The sequence below is a fragment of the Dipodomys merriami genome, unplaced genomic scaffold, assembly GCF_024711535.1.
Source record: "Dipodomys merriami isolate MVZ:Mamm:240054 unplaced genomic scaffold, mDipMer1.0.p SCAF_52, whole genome shotgun sequence".
NCBI lineage: Eukaryota > Metazoa > Chordata > Mammalia > Rodentia > Heteromyidae > Dipodomys > Dipodomys merriami.
The window spans coordinates 9121334-9140695 of NW_027206091.1; the positions used below are offsets into that span (position 1 = coordinate 9121334).

At 51.4% G+C, this 19362-nt stretch overlaps 2 protein-coding genes across 2 annotated transcripts; both read left to right on the forward strand.

Moving 5' to 3' along the window:
- The first annotated feature begins 3029 nt into the window (after positions 1 to 3029).
- Positions 3030 to 13752, forward strand: LOC138811214 (flavin reductase (NADPH)). Its single transcript, XM_069998894.1, has 5 exons — positions 3030 to 3192; positions 9924 to 10088; positions 10228 to 10317; positions 12719 to 12847; positions 13504 to 13752. Exons 1-5 carry the CDS (start codon positions 3114 to 3116, stop codon positions 13659 to 13661), a joined length of 621 nt encoding a protein of 206 aa, XP_069854995.1. The 5' UTR covers positions 3030 to 3113; the 3' UTR covers positions 13662 to 13752.
- A 1680-nt stretch (positions 13753 to 15432) lies between these two features.
- On the forward strand, positions 15433 to 18821 carry LOC138811215 (SERTA domain-containing protein 3-like). The gene is made up of 2 exons (XM_069998895.1): positions 15433 to 16087; positions 17633 to 18821. Exon 2 carries the CDS (start codon positions 17639 to 17641, stop codon positions 18230 to 18232), a length of 594 nt encoding a protein of 197 aa, XP_069854996.1. The 5' UTR covers positions 15433 to 16087; positions 17633 to 17638; the 3' UTR covers positions 18233 to 18821.
- The last annotated feature ends 541 nt before the right edge of the window (positions 18822 to 19362 follow it).

Consider the following 19362-nt stretch of genomic DNA (forward strand, 5'->3'; position numbering starts at 1 on the left):
ACTATCACGCACTGACACCCCACCCTACACACACTCATACTGACACCCCCACATGGACACACACTGACACCCCACACTGACACACTCACACACTAACACATACACTGACACCCCACACTATCAAACACTGACACCCCCACAGTGACACACACGGACACACACACTGACAGACACACTGACACCCCCCACACTGACACACACTGACACACTGACACCCCCACACTGCACACACTTACAGACACACACACACTGACACTCCCACACTGACACACACACTGACACCCCCACATTGACACACACACTGACACCCCCACACTGACACACACAATGACACCCCCACACGGACACACACACTGACACTCCCACACTGACACACTCAGAAGACACACAGACACTGAAACCCACCCACGCTGACACACTGACACCCCACATTGACACACTCAGACACACACTGACACCCACATACTGACACCCCACATTGACACACACTCACACACTGATACCCACACACGGACACATTGGCACTCCGACACTGACAACCCTACAGACACAACACACACAGATGCACACTGACACACACTGTCACACATTGACACCCCCACTGACACATACGCAGACACACATTGACACTGTCACAATACTGACACACAGACACACATTGACACTGTCACAATACTGACACACAGACACACACACACTCACACACTGGCACCCCACACTGACACCCCCACTGACACACTTACACAGACACCCCCACATTGACAACCCCACTAACACACACAACACACATTGACACTGCCCACATTGACACACTAACATTGCCACACTGACACATACACATTGACACATTTACCTTGACATACATTGTTGCACACACCTACACTGACACACACAGACACATATCCCACACTGACACTGCCCACACTGACACCACCCACACTGACACACACACACATGGACATACATATGGACACATCTCACACTGACACACGCATTGACACACTAACATTCCCACACTGATACATACACATTGACACGCTGACACCGGTTGTTGCACACACCCACACTGACACCCACAGAACATACCACACACTGACACACACATTGAAATCTCCCACACTGACACCCCCACAAACACTGACACTGACACACAGACACATCCCACACTGATACACAACACTAACATTCCCACACTGACACATGCACACACACATTGCCCACACCCCTACTGACACACACATTCCCACGCTGACATTCACTCACACAAACACACACACACACACACACACACACACACACACACTGGGTCACCACAACATCACAAGCACATTCTCCATATCTGTGTCACTCCCTGTGTGAGATCACTCTGGGTCAGACCTTCAAGCTGTCACACCCAGTTATCCCACACAAGAAGAGAGTGTCTGTCCCACTGTGACATGTGCAAATAGGACACTATCACCATCAACAACAATGTGGTGTTGTACACCATCACCCATCTTCACCAGCTCATAGTTGCCTTCATGTTTACACACTCAAGCTTGTCACATCAGCCACCTGTGCCGGTGACTCACACCTGTCATCTTAATTACTCAGGAGGCTGAGTAACCCCAACCCCAATCCCGGGGAAGAAAGTCCATGAGACTCTTACCTCCAATGTACCAGCAAAAAATCCAGAAGAGGGCTGGGAAGGTGGCTCAGTGGTAGAGTGCTTGTTTCGCATGCATGAAGCCCTGGGTTCCATTCCTCAGTACCACATAAAGAAAAAGCCAGAAATGGTGCTATGGTTCAAATGGTAGAGTGCTAGCTAGCCTTGAGCAAAAGAAGCTCAGGGATAGTGCCCAGGCCCTGAGTTCAAGCCTCAGGACTGGCAGAAAAAAAATCCAGAAGAGGAGCTGTGGCTCAAGTGGTAGAGTACCAGCCTTGGGTGAAGAAAAAACAAAACAACAAAAACCGAGGGACAGCTCCCAGACCCTGAGTTCCACCCCCAATACCAGCACAAAAATAAGTAAGTAAAATTCAAGCTTGTGATCTGGGCGCTGGTGGCTCACGCCTGTAATCCTATTCACTCAGGAGGCTGAGATCTGAGGATCATGGTTCAAAGCCAACCGGGGCAGGAAAGTCCATGAAACTCTCATAAACTACCAAAACACGGAAGTGGCACTGTGGCTCAAGTGGTAGAGTGCTCGCCTTGAGCTGAAGAGCTCAGGGACAGCGCCCAGGCCCAGAGTTCAAGCCCCACGACCAATATTTAAAAAAATAATAATAATTCAAACTTGTCACACCAAACACCCAGGCACAAGGGGACACACTCAGACATCAATCACATGGTCATCACCATTAGTAACACCCCCAGAGACACCGACTATGGGGCTCTGAGCTCACACATCTTTCCATGACAAATGTGGTGTCCCAGTAACAATCGAATAATCCCCAACACGTGTGCCACACTCCTGTGCTGTCTCACAGGCTGACACTAGCTGTCACAGTGTCACCCAAGGTCACCAAAGAACACATGGAGTGCCGCCCACACGTGGGATCACACGCCTTCACACACACACGGGACGGCACCCACAAGCACGGTCACACAAGTGCATAGTCACACCGTTACAGTGGCACACCCCCACCGCCCCCTGTCCTTTGGCCCTTAGCTTGTCAGGAAAGCTCTAAGCGGAACAGAGTCCCACCTCCGACCCTAGATGCTGGGAAGACTGGGAGAAAGGGAGCAGAGGCAGTGGGCGTGACTCCCGCCCAGCCTGGCTTTCTCTGATTGGCTGGAGCGTGGAGGCGGGATGATGAGTGACAAGCTCTCTTGATTCCTCCTACTCGCGCCCTTCCCAGATGGGGGGCGGGGCCTTCAAGTGTAAGCGTGAGAGAGGGTGGCGCTAGACAGTGAGGAAGTGAAAACGGACTCCTGCCCCGCCCAGTCGAGGGGGCGTGGTTTCATGACCACGCCCCTGGATCTGTAAACCAGGGGCGGGCCTGGGGCGTGGCTCTTTAAACTAGCTCCGCCCCGTCCCTCCAACTAAAGAAGGGCGGAGAACCCTGCCAGCGGCCATTGGGTTCCCGCCCGTCCCAAGCTTCAGGTCAGGCAGACCCTTGGACCCCCCGGCAGCATGACTGTCAAGAAGATCGCAATCTTCGGTGCCACTGGAAAGACCGGACTCACCACCATGGCGCAGGCGGTGCAAGCAGGCATGAGCAGGGGTCGTTGTTGGTGGGATGGGGGCGGTGCACATGGCAGAGCATTAAGAAGGGGTGTCAGGGCTGGGAAGGTGGCTCAGTGGTAGAGTGCTTGCCTTGCATGCATGAGGCCCTGGGTTCAATTCCTCAGCACCACATAAGCAGAAAAAGCCGGAAGTGGCGCTGTGGCTCAAGTGGTAGAGGGCTAACCTTGAGCTGAAGAGTTCAGGGACAGTGCTCAGGCCCAGAGTTCAGGCCCACAACCGACAAAAAAAAAAAAAAAAAAAAGAAAGGGTGTCATAGGACCAGGCGGGGGCTGGATAGAGCCCTCAGTGTCCCAGTCAGGTGCACTGAAGAGTCAGGGAGCAAAGGAAGAAGACCACGGGGCCAATGAATGCAGGGAGGCCACGAGATTTCGTTTTACATGAGTCTAAGGCACAAAAAACTGAAATCAGCTCATGAGGGCCTGGGGGACTCCAGTGACACAGCAGTGGGTAAATCCAGGGCTCTTGTGCAATTCACGGTGATTGTAGTGGTGACTGTGGGTACACCCAGAGAGAATTTACCCAGCCAGCTTCTGCCTGCCATCCAGCAGTGCTTTCTGTTCACTTGTGTTATAACCTGACAGCCCTCATCTGGGGAGAGGGATAGTATTAGGGCAACTTGATAGAGGAGACCATTGAGGCCCAGAGAATGATTCACCCAATATAACACAGGAGTTAGGTGGTAGTGCTAAGGTTTAAACACCTCTGTGTGTGTGTGTGTGTGTGTGTGTGTGTGTGTGTGTGTGCACGCACCAGTACTGTGACTTGAACTCAGAAGCCTAGGTGCTGTCCTTTAGCTTTCTCCCTCAAGACTGGCACTCTACCACTGAAGCCACAGCCCCAACGTCTGGCAGCTTCAAATCATAATCCTCAGATCTCAGCCTCCTGAGTAGCTAGGGTTACGAGTGTGCCAGGTCCTGCTCTTAAGCACAAAAGGAATTTGCTGATTTTTGACTTGGATAACAGAAAAAGAACACTGAAAAAGTTACAGGAAAGGTTGTTGTGAACACTTGCTCTAATCCTAGAAATGTCAGTGAGGGCTGAAAATTCTGGTTACACCAGGAGAGGGTGCAGGATTATCTGTTACCTCTTGCCCCTCATTCTAGAGTTTACCAGTGACCAGCAGGGCCTGGGACTTCCAGATATGGGGCTCCACCCCAGTAAGCCTCAGGGACCCTGAAGATAAAATATCTGTGTGTCCCAAAAGGAGTGGAGATCTTCAGTATCCAGAATTTGCTGTTTTCAGCCAATGTCTCCCCCCCCCCCGCCCCCTTTCTCTCTCTCTGTAAACTGGGGTTTGAACTCAAGGCCTTGGCACTGTCCCTTAGATTTGAGCCATGATCCTCAGATCTCAGCTTCCTAAGTAGCTAGGATGACAGGCATGAGCCACCACTGCCCAGCACTTTTTTGGGGGGGGGGGTGGGGAGACAGTTTGGAAGTCTGATCTCACACTCACAATCCTCCATCGCAACCTCACAACGGCTGGGATTGCATAGGAGCCCTACCATGGCCTGCTGCTAGGGAGAGGGGACTCTTCTCCACTACTAGGCAGGCTGTCCTCTGCTCCTAGGGCCTTGTATGAGGATCTTGGATTTGAGGAAGTAGTGAGCCCAGGGCTCAATTAAATTTTAATTTGCTGATAAGCATTTCTAGGGACTGGATAGGAAGGAAGAGGGAGAAGTTGGAACATGCTGAGTCATCCTAAATATCTGGTTTTGTGTGTGTGTGTGTGACTACTTTCACCTTAATCCCTAAATCCATAGGTTTCACTTACATGCCTGCTGGTCCCTGGGCTGACCCAAGTGGATTGTGGGCTAAGGGGGTGGGGAACATAGGGGTGCTCAGCCTTTTCTGAGAACTCTGCAAGGTCTCCCTTGTTCCTATCAGAAATAGGAAGGGCTAGCCCGGCGCCGATGGCTCACGCCTGTAATCCTAGCTACTCAGGAGGCTGAGATCTGAAGATCAAGGTTCAAAGCCAGCCCAGGCAAGAAAGTCCGTGAAACTCTTATCTCCAATAAACCACCAGAAAACAGGAAGTGGCACTGTAGCTCAAGTGGTAGAGTGCTAGCCTTGAGCTGAAGAGCTGAGGGACAGTGCTCAGGCCCAGCATTCAAACCCCATGACCAACAAAAAAAAAAAAAAAAAAAAAAAGGAAATAGGAAGGGTTTGGATAAATTGGGGCTTATTTATCTCCTTGTGATTCTGTTAAGGCCAAGAGGTCTGTTGGAGCCAGGTACTGGTGCCCACACCTGTAATCCCAGGTACTGGTGTCCATGCCTGTTATCCCAGCTACTCAGGAGGCTAGGATATGAAGATCATGATTCAAAGCCAGGCTGGGCAGGAAAGTCTGAGAGATTTTTTTGGGGGGGTCCGGTCGTGGGGCCTGAACTCTGGGCCTGGGCGCTGTCCCTCAGCTCTTCAGCTCAAGGCTAGCGCTCTACCACTTGAGCCACAGCGCCACGTCTGGCTTTTTTCTTTTTGCTTATGTGGATGCTGAGGAATCGAACCCAGGGCCTCAGGCATGCAAGGAAAGCGCTCTACCACTGAGCCTCCTTCCCAGCCCTGAGAGATTCTTTATCTCCAATGAACCAGCAAAAAATCAAAAGCAGAGCTGTGGCTCAAGTGGTAGATCGCTGGCCTTGAGTGAAAGAACTCAGGGACAGCACCCAGCCTCTGACTCTGAGTTCAAGCCCCAGCATGGGCACAAAAGAAAAAGAGTGCTTGCTTACCTTACATGGATAGAACCCAGGGTCTGGGTTCTATTCCATCACTACAAGAAGTAAAAAAGCCAAAAACAAACAAAAAGCACCCAGTTCACTCCTGAGAAGAGTGAAGCAGAGCCCTTGTCACGTTGGAAATTCTCTGTGTGTCTGTCGCCTCTCATTACTACTTAACACCAACTCAGAGTCAAAGCCAGGGCTGAGTTGAGAACTGTTTGGGCTGCCATAACAAATACTATCCACTAGATGGCTTATCAACGACAGAAATGTATTTTAGCTGCTGCACTAGTTGCTCCTGCCTGTCATCCTAGCTACTCAGGAGGTTGAGCTCTAAGGATCTTGGTTCAAAGCCAGCCCAGTGGGAAACTCTGTGAGCTCATCTCTAATTCACCACCAAAAGGGTGGAAGTGGAGGAGTGGCTGAAGCCTTCAACAATAACAACAACAAGGGCTGGAAAGTGGTAGAGTGCTTGCCTTGCATGCCTGAGGCCCTGGGTTCGATTCCTCAGCACCACATAAGCAGAAAAAGCCGGAAGTGGCGCTGTGGCTCAAGTGGTAGAGCACTAGCCTTGAGCTGAAGAGCTGAGGGACAGCGCCCAGGCCCAGAGTTCAGGCCCCACGACCGGACCCAAAAAAAATTAAAAAAAAAATAACAGCAACAAAATAAAAAACAAAACTGATAGCTTAGATACCTCTTAGTCTCCTGATGAGCCTCGATTACAGAGCCACCAACACCAGGCCTGTGTCCTTCCTTCCTTCCTTCCTTCCCTCCTTCCTTCCTTCCTTCCTTCCTTCCTTCTTTCCTTTCTTTTTTTTTTCCCTTTTGTTGGTTGTGGAGCTTGAACTCTGGGCCTGGCCACTCTATCACTTGAGCCACAGCCTCACCCCCAGTTTTCTGGTGGTTAACTGGAGATAAGAGTCTCATGGACTTTCCTGTCTGGGCTAGCTTTGAACTGCTATCCTCAGATCTCACCTCCTGAGTAGCTAGGAGTACAGGCATGAGCCACTGGTGCCCAGCTCTTTCTTTCTTTCTTTATTGTTGGTTGTGGGGCTTGAACTTAGAGCTTGGGCGCTGTCCCTGAGCTCTTTCACTTAAGGCTAGTGCTCCACCACTTTGAGCCACAGCTACACTTCCAGTTTTCTGGTGGCTCATTGGAGATAAGCGTCTCACAGACTTTCCTGCCCAGGCTGACTTTGAACCACAATCCTCAGATCTCAGCTTCCTGAGTAGCTAGGATGACAGGCAGGAGCCACCAGTGCCCACTGTTTTTTTGTGTGTCTTTTTTCTGTTGTTTTTTGAAAGAAGAGTGATCACAGGGAGTGACTACAGGAGAGGCAGCTGAGGCCCAGTGGAGGAAGGCATTATATGAATTTCTTTAGGCAATCAGTAACCAAGCCAGTGTGTAAACTCAGATTCTTGAGGTCTAGAGTTCGAGGTCTGCTTGGGCTATTTCAAAACAAACAAAACAACAAAGCAAAACAAAAACAGGTCCACGGGGCATTCAAACCTGAGTTTTCACGTTTGTGTGGGGTCAGGGAGACAGTAGTGACAAATGACTCAGCCCTGTACTTGCAGGGCTCTTGTTTTTCTCCTGTCAGCAGGAGCACGGTGACAGAGGAAGTACAAATGGCTAGGGGACATGGGGAAAGAAGGTGAAGGGTGATCCAGACAGAGGCACAGCACATGCAAAGGCCAGGGGACAGGAAATATCATGTGTGTTTGAGGAACAGAAAGGAGTGCAGTGTCTGGATAGACCAGGCCTGGTCCTGAGGGGTCCTGGAAGAGACAGTACTGAGGAGAATAGGCTGTGTATCAAGGCTTGGCGGGGGGAGCAGGTCCCTAGAAGAATCTGATCAAGGAGACACTTAGACATAACTGGAAAGATCTGTCCGGAAAGATAGGAGCAGGTAGAACACTATGAAGCCCAGGTTTGTCCTTTTGCCTCTGCCTTTCAGGTTCTGGGATTACAGGCATGAAGTGCCATGCCCTGGCTGCTTTTTCTTTTTTTTTTTTGGGGGGGGGAGTGTCCAGTCGTGGGGCCTGAACTCTGGGCCTGGGCGCTGTCCCTCAGCTCTTCAGCTCAAGGCTAGCGCTCTACCACTTGAGCCACAGTGCCACTTCCGGCTTTTTTCTTTTTGCTTATGTGGTGCTGAGGAATCGAACCCAGGGCCTTATGCATGCAAGGCAAGCGCTCTACCACTGAGCCACCTTCCCAGACCCTGCTTTTTTTTTTTCTTGTAACTGTTCTATTGAGCTATAATTCACTTACTATAGAACTCTTCCATTTACAATGCACAATTCTCCAGGCAACAATGGCTCACACCTGTAATCTTAGCTAGTTAGGAGGCTGAGGTCTGAGGATCACAGTTCAAAACCAACTCAGACAGGAAAGTCAAGGAGACTCTTATCTAACAAAAAAAAAAAAAACTAGAATGGAACTGTGGCTCAAGTGGTAGAACATTAGCCTTGAGCTAAAAAGCTCTGGGACAGTGCCCAGGCCCTTAGTTCAAGCCCCAGGACCAACAAAAAACAAAAGCAATTAAATGGCTCTCAATATATTCACAGTTCGGCAAAGGATATCATAATCAATTTAGAATATTTTCATCATCCTAGAAAGAAACTTCTAGAAGTCATCTCCTTTCTCACTGCCCCCACCCACCTACTCACTGTTTTCTGCCCTAACCTTCCCTCAGCCCGAGGCAACCACTTATCCACTTCCTGTTTCTGTGGATTTACCTGCTCTGACCATAGTCTTGGAGTCCAGCACTGGTGGCTCACACCTGTAATCTTACCTACTTTGGAGACTGGGACCAGAGAATCGTAGTTCAAAGCCAACACAGCCAGAAAAGTCTATGAGGCTCTTATCTCCGTTTAAGAAGAAAAAAGTCAGAAGTAGAATTGTGGCTCAAGTGGTAGAACAAGAGAGAGAGTGTGTGCTGGTGGCTCACACCTGTAATCCTAAACTACTCAGGAGGCTGAGATCTGAGGATCATGGTTCAAAGCCAGCCTAAGCAGCAAAGTCCAGTCCATGAGAGCCTTTTCTTTTTTCTTTTCTTTTTTTTTGTCGGTAGTGAGGCCTGAACTCGGCCTGAGCACTGTCCCTCAGCTCTTCACGTCAAGGCTAGTGCCCTACCACTCGAGCCACACCGCCACTTTGGGCTTTTTCTGCTTATGTGGTGCTGAGGAATCAAACTTAGGACCTCATGTATGCAAGGCAAGCACTCTACCACTGAGCCACCTTCCCAACCCCAAGAGTCTTATCTCAAAAGTTGAATTGTGGCTCAAGTGGTAGGGGGAAAGAAAGAAAAGAGAGGGAGGGGAGGAAGGAAGGAAGGAAGGAAGAGAGGGAGGGAGGAAGGAAGGGGGGGACGGTACTGATGGCTCATGCCTGTAATCTAGTTCTTTAGGAGGCTGAAATCTGAGGATCACAGTTAGAAGCCAGCTCAGGCAGGAAAGTGCCAATTAAACATCAGAAAACTGGAAGTGGAGCTGTGGTTCAAGGGGTAGAGTGCTAGCCTTGAGGAAAAGAGCTCATGGATAGTACCCATGCCCTGAGTTCTAGCCCCACAACCAACAAAAAGAGAGGGGGCGGAGGGAAATGATTACAAACCAGTACCTTTCAAACCAGTATCTCAGTGCTGGGAATGTGACTTAGTGGTAGAGTGCTTGCCTAGCATGCATGAAGTCCTGGGTTCAATTCCTCAGTACTAGGTAAACAGAAAAAGCCAGAAGTGGCATTGTGGCTCAAGTGGTAGAGTGTTAGCCTTGAGCAAAAGAAGCCCAAGGACAGTGCCCAGCCCTGAGTTCAAGCCTCAGGACTGGCAGAAAACAACAACAACAAAAATCCTATACCAGTGAACCAGTGTCTCAGCCTAGTGGATGTGGGCAATGGATTTGGGGACTTATGGCACCATCCAGACTCCAAAAGCGCTCTCCCACAAATCCGCTGACCTCCCTTTTCACTTCTGGTTGACCACAGGTTATGAAGTCACTGTGCTGGTGCGGGACGCATCCAGGCTGCCGTCTGAGGGGCCCCAGCCGGCCCACGTGGTCGTGGGTGACGTTCTACAGGCCGCCGATGTGGACAAGACGGTGGCCGGACAGGAAGCCATCATTATCCTCCTGGGCACTGGCACTGACCTCAGTACTGAGCCCCCCCTGTGCCCACGGCCCACCCCTGCACCGCGGCCCCCAGCACCAGTCCCACCCCCAGCCCCTCCCCTGCCACCCCTGCCACCGCCACCGCCACCCAGCAGTGACAGCCACTCTCTGTCCCCTCTAAGGTCCCACGACTGTGATGTCCCAGGGCACCCGGAATATAGTGGCGGCCATGAAGGTGCACGGAGTGGACAAGGTCGTGGCGTGCACCTCGGGTGGGTGGTGGGTCCTGGAGGTGGGGCTGAGCTGGGAGGTGCCAACCGCGCTGGTGAGCCAGGGCTCTCGCATTTCCAGCATCTGTTGAGCACCAAGTGTGTGCCTTGACCTGTGTGCTGGCTGACTCAAGGGACAAACTGTTGGCCAGTTGAATGTGCTTGACAGAGCTCACAGAGGGGTTCCAGGTGGTGACCCCATTATGGATGGATGTCCATTATACCATCAGATGTCTTGAGGGGCTGGGATCTAGCCAAGGCCAAGGCCCAAGTGCTTGCCTGGCATGCATGAGGCCCTGGGATCCATTCCTAGCACTGAAAGGAAAGAAAGAGAAAAGGAAAAAAAAAAAAAAAAAGCTTGAGCCAGTGGCTCATGCCTCTAATCCTACCTATTCAAGAGGCTGAGATCTGCAGATCACAGTTGGAAGCCATCTTGGACAGGAAAGTCTGTGAGATTCTTATTTCCAGAGAACTACCCAGAAGCCAGAAGTGGCGCTGTGGCTCTAGGGGCAGGGTGCTAGCCTTGAGAGCAAAAGATTGAGAATAGCACCCAGGCCCTGAGTTCAAGTTCCACCACACACACACACACACAGACACACACACACACACACTCTGCTCTGAAGGGAGGCTGCGGTGGCTAACAAGAGTTACAGGCAATCAGTGTAGCAGCATTTATTGAAACCCTTGTCAGAGCCTCTCAGGGAACTCAGAATTCCTTTGTGTGTAAGACTCTCCCACGAAGGAAGCAGCAAACCCAATGGCTGGCTCCCAGCTGGGTTTACTGCATCTCAGCTGACACCGCTGGCAGTTGGCAGGTACACCAGAGTCTCTCCATAGCTGTCATCATAGACATCATCCTTAGATGCCTCCCTTGTGAGGGAGCAGCTGGATTGTATTGTTGGAAAGCTGCCAGATAGTGATAAGGGGTCTGAGGCAGCAAGTACAGCATGTGCAAAGGCCCAGAGGCCTTTGAGTAAAGTCATCTCTGTTGCTCTTTGTGTGTGTGTGTGTGTGTGTGTGTGTGTGTGTGTGTGTGTACTGGTACGGGGGCTTGAACTCAATGCCTGGGCACTGCACTTTCTGTTGCTCTTTGTGTGTGTGTGTGTGTGTGTGTGTGTGTGTGTGTGTGTGTGTGTGTGTGTGTGTGTGTGTACTGGTACGGGGGCTTGAACTCAATGCCTGGGCACTGCACTTTCTGTTGCTCTTTGTGTGTGTGTGTGTGTGTGTGTGTGTGTGTGTGTGTGTGTGTGTGTGTGTGTGTGTGTGTACTGGTATGGGGGCTTGAACTCAATGCCTGGGCACTGCACTTTCAGCTTTTTGGTGGTTAATTGGAGATAAGAGTGGCAAAAACTTTCCTGCCTCGGCTGGCTTTGAACCTCTATCTTCAGATCCTTGTATCCTGGGCTGGGAAGGGGGCTCAGTGGTAGAGCGCTTGCCTTGCATGCATGAGGTCCTGGGTTCGATTCCTCAGCACCACATAAGCAAAAAGAAAAAAAGCCGGAAGTGGCGCTGTGGCTCAAGTGGTAGAGCGCTAGCCTTGAGCTGAAAAGCTGAGGGACAGCGCCCAAGCCCAGAGTTCAGGCCCCACGACCAGACCCCCCCCCAAAAAAAACAAAACAAAACAAAAACAGATCCTTGTCTCCTGAGTAGCTAGGATTACAGGTGTGAGCCATCAGACTCATTTACTTCAAACTTTGAAGGGGAAATGGAACCCAAAAGGAAGTGTGTTGGAAGAAGACATAATGTGGCTGTGTAGCCCAGGCCAACCTTAAACTTAGGATCCTCCTGCCTCAGCCTCCTGAATGCCTGCCTCACCAGGCCAAGTTTTTTTGTTTTTCTGGGGTTTTTTTTCCCCCCTCTTTTGGTGCTGGTACTGAACTCAGGGACTCATGATCTTATTGGGCTTTTTCTTTTTTTTTTCTTTTTTTTTTTTGGAGGGGGGCTCCAGTCATGGGGCCTGAACTCTGGGCCTGGGCACTGTCCCTCAGCTCTTCAGCTCAAGGCTAGCACTCTACCACTTGAGCCACAGCGCCACTTCCGGCTTTTTTCTTTTTGCTTATGTGGTGCTGAGGAATCGAACCCAGGGCCTCGAGCATGCAAGGCAAGTGCTCTACCACTGAGCCACCTTCCCAGCCTCGTTGGGCTTTTTCATACAAAGCTGGCACTCAGCCATTTGCACTGTGTCTTCACTTCCAGCTTTTTCTGATTAATTGGAGCTAAGTGTCTCACAGATTTTCCTGCCTGGGCTAGCTTGGAACTTCGATCCTCAGATCTCAGCCATCTGAGTAGTTAGAATTAACAGGTGTGAGCCACTAGCACTCAGCTGCTGAAAGATTCTGTCCTTACTGTAAAGACAAGGCAGCTCTGGCTGACCTGTTCCATATATTCCCTCCCACCCTTGCAGCTTTTCTGTTATGGGACCCTGCCAAGGTGCCCCCGCGCCTGCAGGACGTGACCAATGACCACATACGGATGCACAAAGTTCTGCAGGAGTCTGGCCTGAAGTATGTGGCTGTTATGCCTCCACATATAGGTAAGTTGTCACCAGCCTGTTCCACCACACCTTCCAGAGGTATCTATAGGGATTCTTCTCATTATTCTAAAAGTAAAAATTGAGCTGGGTTAGAAGACACAAGCCTGTCATCTCAGCACTTGAGGCTAATTCATTAATTGGAGATGAGAGTCTCAAGGACTTTCCTGCCTGCCTGCCTAGACAGGCTGTGAACCCAAATCCTTGGATCTCAGCCCCCTGAGGAACTAAAAGGGTAGGTGTGAACCACACCAACACCCAGCTTTTTTTTTTTTTTTATGGTTTTGTTGTTGTTTGTTTTAACAAATTCTGATGACACATTTTCATCCCTGAGTTCAAGTGCCAGTACTGGCATACACATACACAGTAGGAAAAATGGGGGAGGGGAGGAGAAAGAAAGGACATCAAGGGGCTGGGAAGGTGGCTCAGTGGTAGAGCACTTGCCTTGAATGCTCAAGGCCCTGGGTTCGATTCCTCAGCACCACATAAGAAAAAAGCAGGAAGTGGCGCTGTGGCTCAAGTGGTAGAGTGCTAGCCTTGAGCTGAAGAGCTGAGGGACAGTGCCCAGGCCCAGAGTTCAGGCCCCATGACCAGACCCCCCCCAAAAAAAAAAAAAAAAAAAGGACATCAAATTCACCCTGCCTTTCTTTACTTCTCAGGGGACCAGCCACTCACTGGGGCCTACACTGTGACTCTGGATGGACGGGGACCTTCGAGGGTCATCTCTAAGCATGACCTGGGTCACTTCATGCTGCGCTGTCTTACCACGGATGAGTACAATGGGCACTGTACTTACCCATCCCATCAGTATGAATAAGACCTTGCCCCTGCCTAGAAGGCTGGGATTCTGGGAAATGAGCCCTGAGGAATGACCGATAAGTAAATCTTGAGCCCAGAGCTTCAATTTATTCCAGAAGACTCAACTCTGTGACTCTTCTCTCAGCTTATCTCTTTGTTCACTTATTCTTTTCTCAAGTTTTTTTTTTTTTTGGGTCCGGTCGTGGGGCCTGACCTCTGGGCCTGGGCGCTGTCCCTCAGCTCTTCAGCTCAAGGCTAGCACTCTACCACTTGAGCCACAGTGCCACTTCCGGCTTTTTTCTTTTTGCTTATGTGGTGCTGGGGAATCGAACCCAGGGCCTCAGGCATGCAAGGCAAGCGCTCTACCACTGAGCCACATTCCCAGCCCTTTTCTCAAGTTTTTTGTTTTGTTTTGTTTTAAATTTTGGTTACTGGGGCTTGAATTCAGGGTCTAAGCATTGTCCTTGAGCTTTCTTTTGCTCAAGGCTGATGATCTACTACTTAGACCACAGCTCTACTTCTGTCTTTCTGAAGGTTAGTTGGAGATAAGAATCTTCTGGCTTGGGGGCTGGGAAGGTGGCTCAGTGGTAGAGCGCTTACCTTGCAGGCCTGAGGCCCTGGGTTTGATTCCCCAGCACCACAGAAGCAAAAAGAAAAAAGCTCGAAGTGGCGCTGTGGCTCAAATGGTAGAGCGCTAGCCTTGAGCTGAAAAGCTGAGGGACAGCGCCCAGGCCCAGAGTTCAGGCCCCACGACCGGACCCCCCCCAAAAAAAAATCTTCTGGTTTTTCCTGTCCTGGGCTGGCTTCAAACATGTGATCCTCAGCCTTGTGAGTAGATAGGATCACAGAGGAGATCTTTAGTTTGTTTGTATGTTTGTTTTGTCGGTCCTGGGGCTTGAACTCTGGGCCTGGGCACTGTCCCTCAGCTCTTCAGCTCAAGGCTAGCACTCTACCACTTGAGCCACAGCGCCATTTCCGGTTTTCTGGTGGTTTTATTGGAGATAGGAGTCTCACGGTCTCTCCTGCCCGGGCTGGCTTTGAACCGCGATCCTCAGATCTCAGCCTCCTGAGTAGCTAGGATTACAGGCGTGAGCCACCAGCGCCCAGCTAGAGGAGATCTTTAGAGCCACCTGCACCTGGCTCACTTTTTGCTGGTTAATTGAAACTAGAAATCTGGGAATCCTAATGTCTGCCCAGGCTGGTTTTGAACGGGATATTCAGATCTCAGTCTCTGGAATAGCCAAGATTATAGCCAGGAAACAAAGTGAATTTTATAGTGCCAGGCGTCTCTGGCCTGATCCTGAAAGGCTTCCAGGGGAAAGTAAGAAGTTTGAGCCAAGGGTAGTGGTGCTACTATAATCCTAGCACTCAGGGGTGGAGTTAGGAAAATGGAAGGGCCAGCCTGGCCCTTTGAAACAGTCCGTTTCAAAAACAAACAAACAAACAAACAAAGGCTTTGAACTTTATTTCCAGAGTGGTGGGGAGTCATGAAAACTTTCCAGCTGCAGAGTGGCTATCTGGGAGGGACCACCAGAAAACGCGCAGAGAAACCACCAACCAACCTTAAAACAGGGTTCCTACTTCGGGTGCACAGAGCCTAAGAGGGGCGGGGCTGAGGTCGCCAAGCAACAGAGGCCGCACCATACTATTGGCTGGTATTTAGTGCGTCATCACCTTCCGCTCCCAAGCGCCCGCCTCGGGAAACCCGGGGGCGTGGCCTGCTCCGGCTGCTCAGCCCCGCCCTGCTGTGAAGCCGGGGGGGAGGGGGGGAGACGCCGAGTGGGGGTGGGGAGTGCCACCCTTCCTTCTTCCAGATGAAGTTCAGCCCAAGAAGAGAGAGAGAAAGAGAGAGAGCTCTATGTGGCAGGAATCTTAGCCGAATAAAAAAAGAGATTCTGTGTGTGTGTGTCCGTCGTGGGCTTGAAGTTAGAGCCTGGGACGCCTTCCTGAGCTTTTCGCTGAAGGCTAGAACTCTACCTATTGAGCCACCGCTTCACTTCCGGCTTGTGGATGGTTCTTTGGGCTGGCTTCAGAACCACGATCGCCAGATCCTGAGTAGCGAGGTTTACAGGCAGGAGCCACCGGCGCCCGGCGAAACTAAAAAAAAAAAAAGCGTTCTGATGGCCTCGCCATCCTCCAGCCCAGAGACTTAACCCAGCCCCTGACAAGTCAAAAATCCTTTAAATGGTCCCGGGCGTTAGGGAGGGGCAGGCAGGGAGGGCGGTGCCGGGCGTCGGGCGGCGGCTCCGCCCAGCCAATCGTCGCCCTGCCCTGGGCAGAATTCCAGCCAATCGCAGGTGGCGGTCCTGGATGGGGCGGGGCTGGATGGGTCCAGGCCGAGACTCGGAGGCCCAAGGAAGGTGAGCGAGGATTCTACTCGGCTCTGTTCGGACGCTCGTCTGGCCGGCGTCCCTGGAGGTGGTGGTTGCGAACCTGGAGGCTGTGGTGAGGAGTGGGATTTACCTGTGGTTGGGGGCGGGAAGGGACGGGCGAAGGAGGAGTCTGAGCCGGAGTAGAGGACGCTCCTTATTAAGCTTGAGTGATGCGGTTTTGAGGGCTAAGGACCGGAGGAGACTTGAGTTCGAGATCCCAGAGGGGAGGCAAGGAAAGGTTTTTGAACTGGAGGAAGTTTAGAGTTGCGCTTTGGCGAGGGGAGCGGGTTTGGATACGAGAGCGAATCAGAGGAAGAAACTTTTGGAGAGCAAAGAATTTAATAGGACAGTTCGGCTCTTCTCGGGACGGCCTGGATTGGGAACTTCGTGATGGTTCTGGGAAAACTGTAAGGCTGGGGTGTCGAGCATTTCTAGACAATCCCGAGACTTGTGGAATCCCCAGACTCTTCACCAGACGCCGTGGCAGGGAGTGTATGCCGGGAAAGAGTTCAGTGTTGGAGGGTCTCAGCTGCCGGACGTGGCACTAGGAGGTGAAATCTAGGGGTGTCGTGTAGTCGGAGAATAGGAAAATAATCGGAGAATAGGGGTTGGGGGGAAAATCTCAGAATTGAGATACTAAGTCTTCCCCCTACAAAAGCATTTGTATCAGAAAGCTTGGAACAAACTGATGAGAGCCCGGGTTTCTAGACTTCTCCGCCGTTTGGGGAAGAATCCCGGACCTTGGGGCGATTGTAGGGACGGGGTGAAAGCAGTCTTAGAGCTGGAGTCGGGTGGGGGATGGGTGTTCCGGGCGTGGAGCTCAGACCCACAGCCCCGGAGGCAATAGAGGGCGGGGCTCGGCTGGCGCCCGGCAGCTGGACGTCCGGGTTCCCCTCCCCCCACCAGCCAGGAGCCTAGTGCGCCTGCTCCGCGGTGGGGGCGGGGGAACCCGTCCCCTTGAAGAGCAAAGCCCCCTGGGAATTGTAGTGCCCGTTCACGTCACTGTGCGTGCCGAGCTACTGTGGGTCCACATTTCCCAGAAGCCGCCGGGGCAAGTGGGGGCGGTCCTAGATGGTCAATAGCTATCCGGGGGAGGGCGGGGCCTCTGGGACGCCGAGGTCTGGTTGGGTGATCCGTGAGGGGGCGGTGCTTGGCGCTAGTTGAGATCTAGCAAGCTTTCCTTTGGGGCGCACTTTAGGGAAATCAGAGGCGCTGTTGGAAGGAATGTGGAAGGCGGCTCCTTCCTTGCTCTTGGGTGCGCTCCCAGTCAGTTAAGACCAAGAACGAGACAGCAGGGCAACGGTGCCTCAAGCCTTTAATCGTAGCTACTCAGGAGGCTGACATCTGAGGATCGCAGTTCAAAACCAGCCCTGGCAGGAAAGTATGTGAGACTTCTGATCTCCAATTAACCACCAAAAAGTCCCAAGTGGAGCTGTAGCTCAAGTGTTAGCGCACCAGCCTTAAGCAAAAAAGCTCAGAGAAACTGCCCAGGCCCTGAGTTTAAGTCCCAAGACTGGTGCACACACACAGACAAAATCACTTCCAGCTCCACAGGCCTGCCTGAGAAATGCGATTTCAGGCCACTATTATGCCTTATTTGTCATTTGTCTCTCCACAGGGCATCATGGTGGGAGGCTTGAAGAGGAAACACTCGGACTTAGATGAGGAAGAGGAGGAAAAGAAATGGGACTGCAGCCCAGCACGCCTTCAGAGCTATCACCAGGCCTTGCTCCGAATCTCCTTAGACAAAGTCCAGCAAAGCCTGGGCCCCCGAGCTCCCAGCCTCCGTAGGCATGTCCTCATCCACAACACCCTGCAACAGCTCCAGGCTGCCATTCATCTGTCCCCAGCTCCGGCCCTACCCCCTGAGCCCCTCTTTCTGGGCGAAGAAGATTTCTCCCTTTCCACGACCATTGGCTCCATCCTCAGGGAGCTGGAGACCTCCATGGAGACAGAATCGCCTCAGATTCCAGTGGCTGCCCCAGGCCTTCAGAATGAAGGGCTGGCCCAACCTGGGCCAGTCTTCTTAGAAGCTTTGAGCTCTAGGTACCTGGGGGACTCTGGCCTGGATGACTTCTTCATGGACATTGACACATCTGGAGTGGAAAAGGAACCTGCACTGGCTGCCCCAGAACCTTCACACAACCTCTTCTGTGCCCCTGGGTCCTGGGAGTGGAATGAACTAGACCACATTATGGAAATCATTCTGGGGTCCTAAAACCCATCCACAATCCTTCTTCCAGTCAGCCTTAGTGGGCTGGGTCCCTGGATGTGACTTTGTGTGTATGTGTGTGTCTAGACTCTGAAAAAGAGACTGTGACCTCCTTTCTTCCTGTCCAGGGTTCCACAAACTGTCCCGCACGTGTGTATGTCCGGTTACCGCACCCTTCTGTGAAGGTGGCTCTTCCTGAATTAATTTATCTGCTCCAGATGCCTTAATGAGACTCTTGCTTGGAGTCTGCCTTCTCATGACCACATTTCGTCCATGTCCACCTCCCACTCCCCTGGTTGACCACACAGGGGCCTCAGGAAAGATGAAACTGGGCCAGTCCAAGAGTGACAGCACTGTGCAGCCAGCTTGTTCTGAGGGAGGAGGAGAGACTGGTCTCCCTCCATCATCTTCCTCCCAGGCTGAACCCCATTTCCTTGGCAGAAGCCCAGTTCCAGCAGCCTGATTCATAACCAGGCCGGACCATGTGCAATAATGGATGGAAACCACATTATATTTAAGAAAGGCAGGGTTTGTGGGTTTGGGGATTTTTTTTTTATTATTGTAATTTTTTTTTAATAAAAGTATTTTGGAGAGAGCTGATGTTGCTTTCAGTGTGTAAATGTCCCTGGGATGATGGGAGGGATCTAGTAAATTTCTTACCTTTTTCTCTGTCAAAGATGGAGCAGATGTATCCTTGTATGGTAAGTGTTTGAGTGCTTGTTAAAAGCACTGTTGTATGCTAGGCACTGGTGGCTCACGCCTGTCATCCTAGTTACTCAGGCTGAGATCTGAGGATTGAGGTTCAAAGCCAGCCCAGGCAGGAAAGTCTATGAGACTTTAACTCCAATGAACCACCAGAAAATGGGAAGTGGTGCTGTGGACCAAGTAGTAAGGCAATAGCCTTCAGCCAAAGAACTGAGAGACAGCGCCCAGGCCCAGAGTTTAATTACCTAGGAAATCCTTGAAGTGTGATGGTTTGGAGTAATCAGTGGTAGAGCAAGTCTCAGACCCTAAGTTCTTTTAATTTTATCTTTTTTTTTGTGTGCGGGGAAGGGGGTGGGAAGGGGGGTCTGGTCGTGGGACCTGAACTCTGGGCCTGGGCGCTGTCCCTCAGCTCTTCAGCTCAAGGCTAGCGC

What these genes read in the sequence shown, in the direction of transcription:
- LOC138811214 (XM_069998894.1), top strand. Translation starts at nt 3,114, where the DNA reads ATGACTGTCAAGAAGATCGCAATCTTCGGTGCCACTGGAAAGACCGGA. An exon ending in GGTCGTGGCGTGCACCTCGG is followed by an intron (nt 10,318 to 12,718) that starts GTGGGTGGTGGG and finishes CCACCCTTGCAG; the next exon opens with CTTTTCTGTTATGGGACCCT. An exon ending in TGTTATGCCTCCACATATAG is followed by an intron (nt 12,848 to 13,503) that starts GTAAGTTGTCAC and finishes TTTACTTCTCAG; the next exon opens with GGGACCAGCCACTCACTGGG.
- LOC138811215 (XM_069998895.1), top strand. Translation starts at nt 17,639, where the DNA reads ATGGTGGGAGGCTTGAAGAGGAAACACTCGGACTTAGATGAGGAAGAG.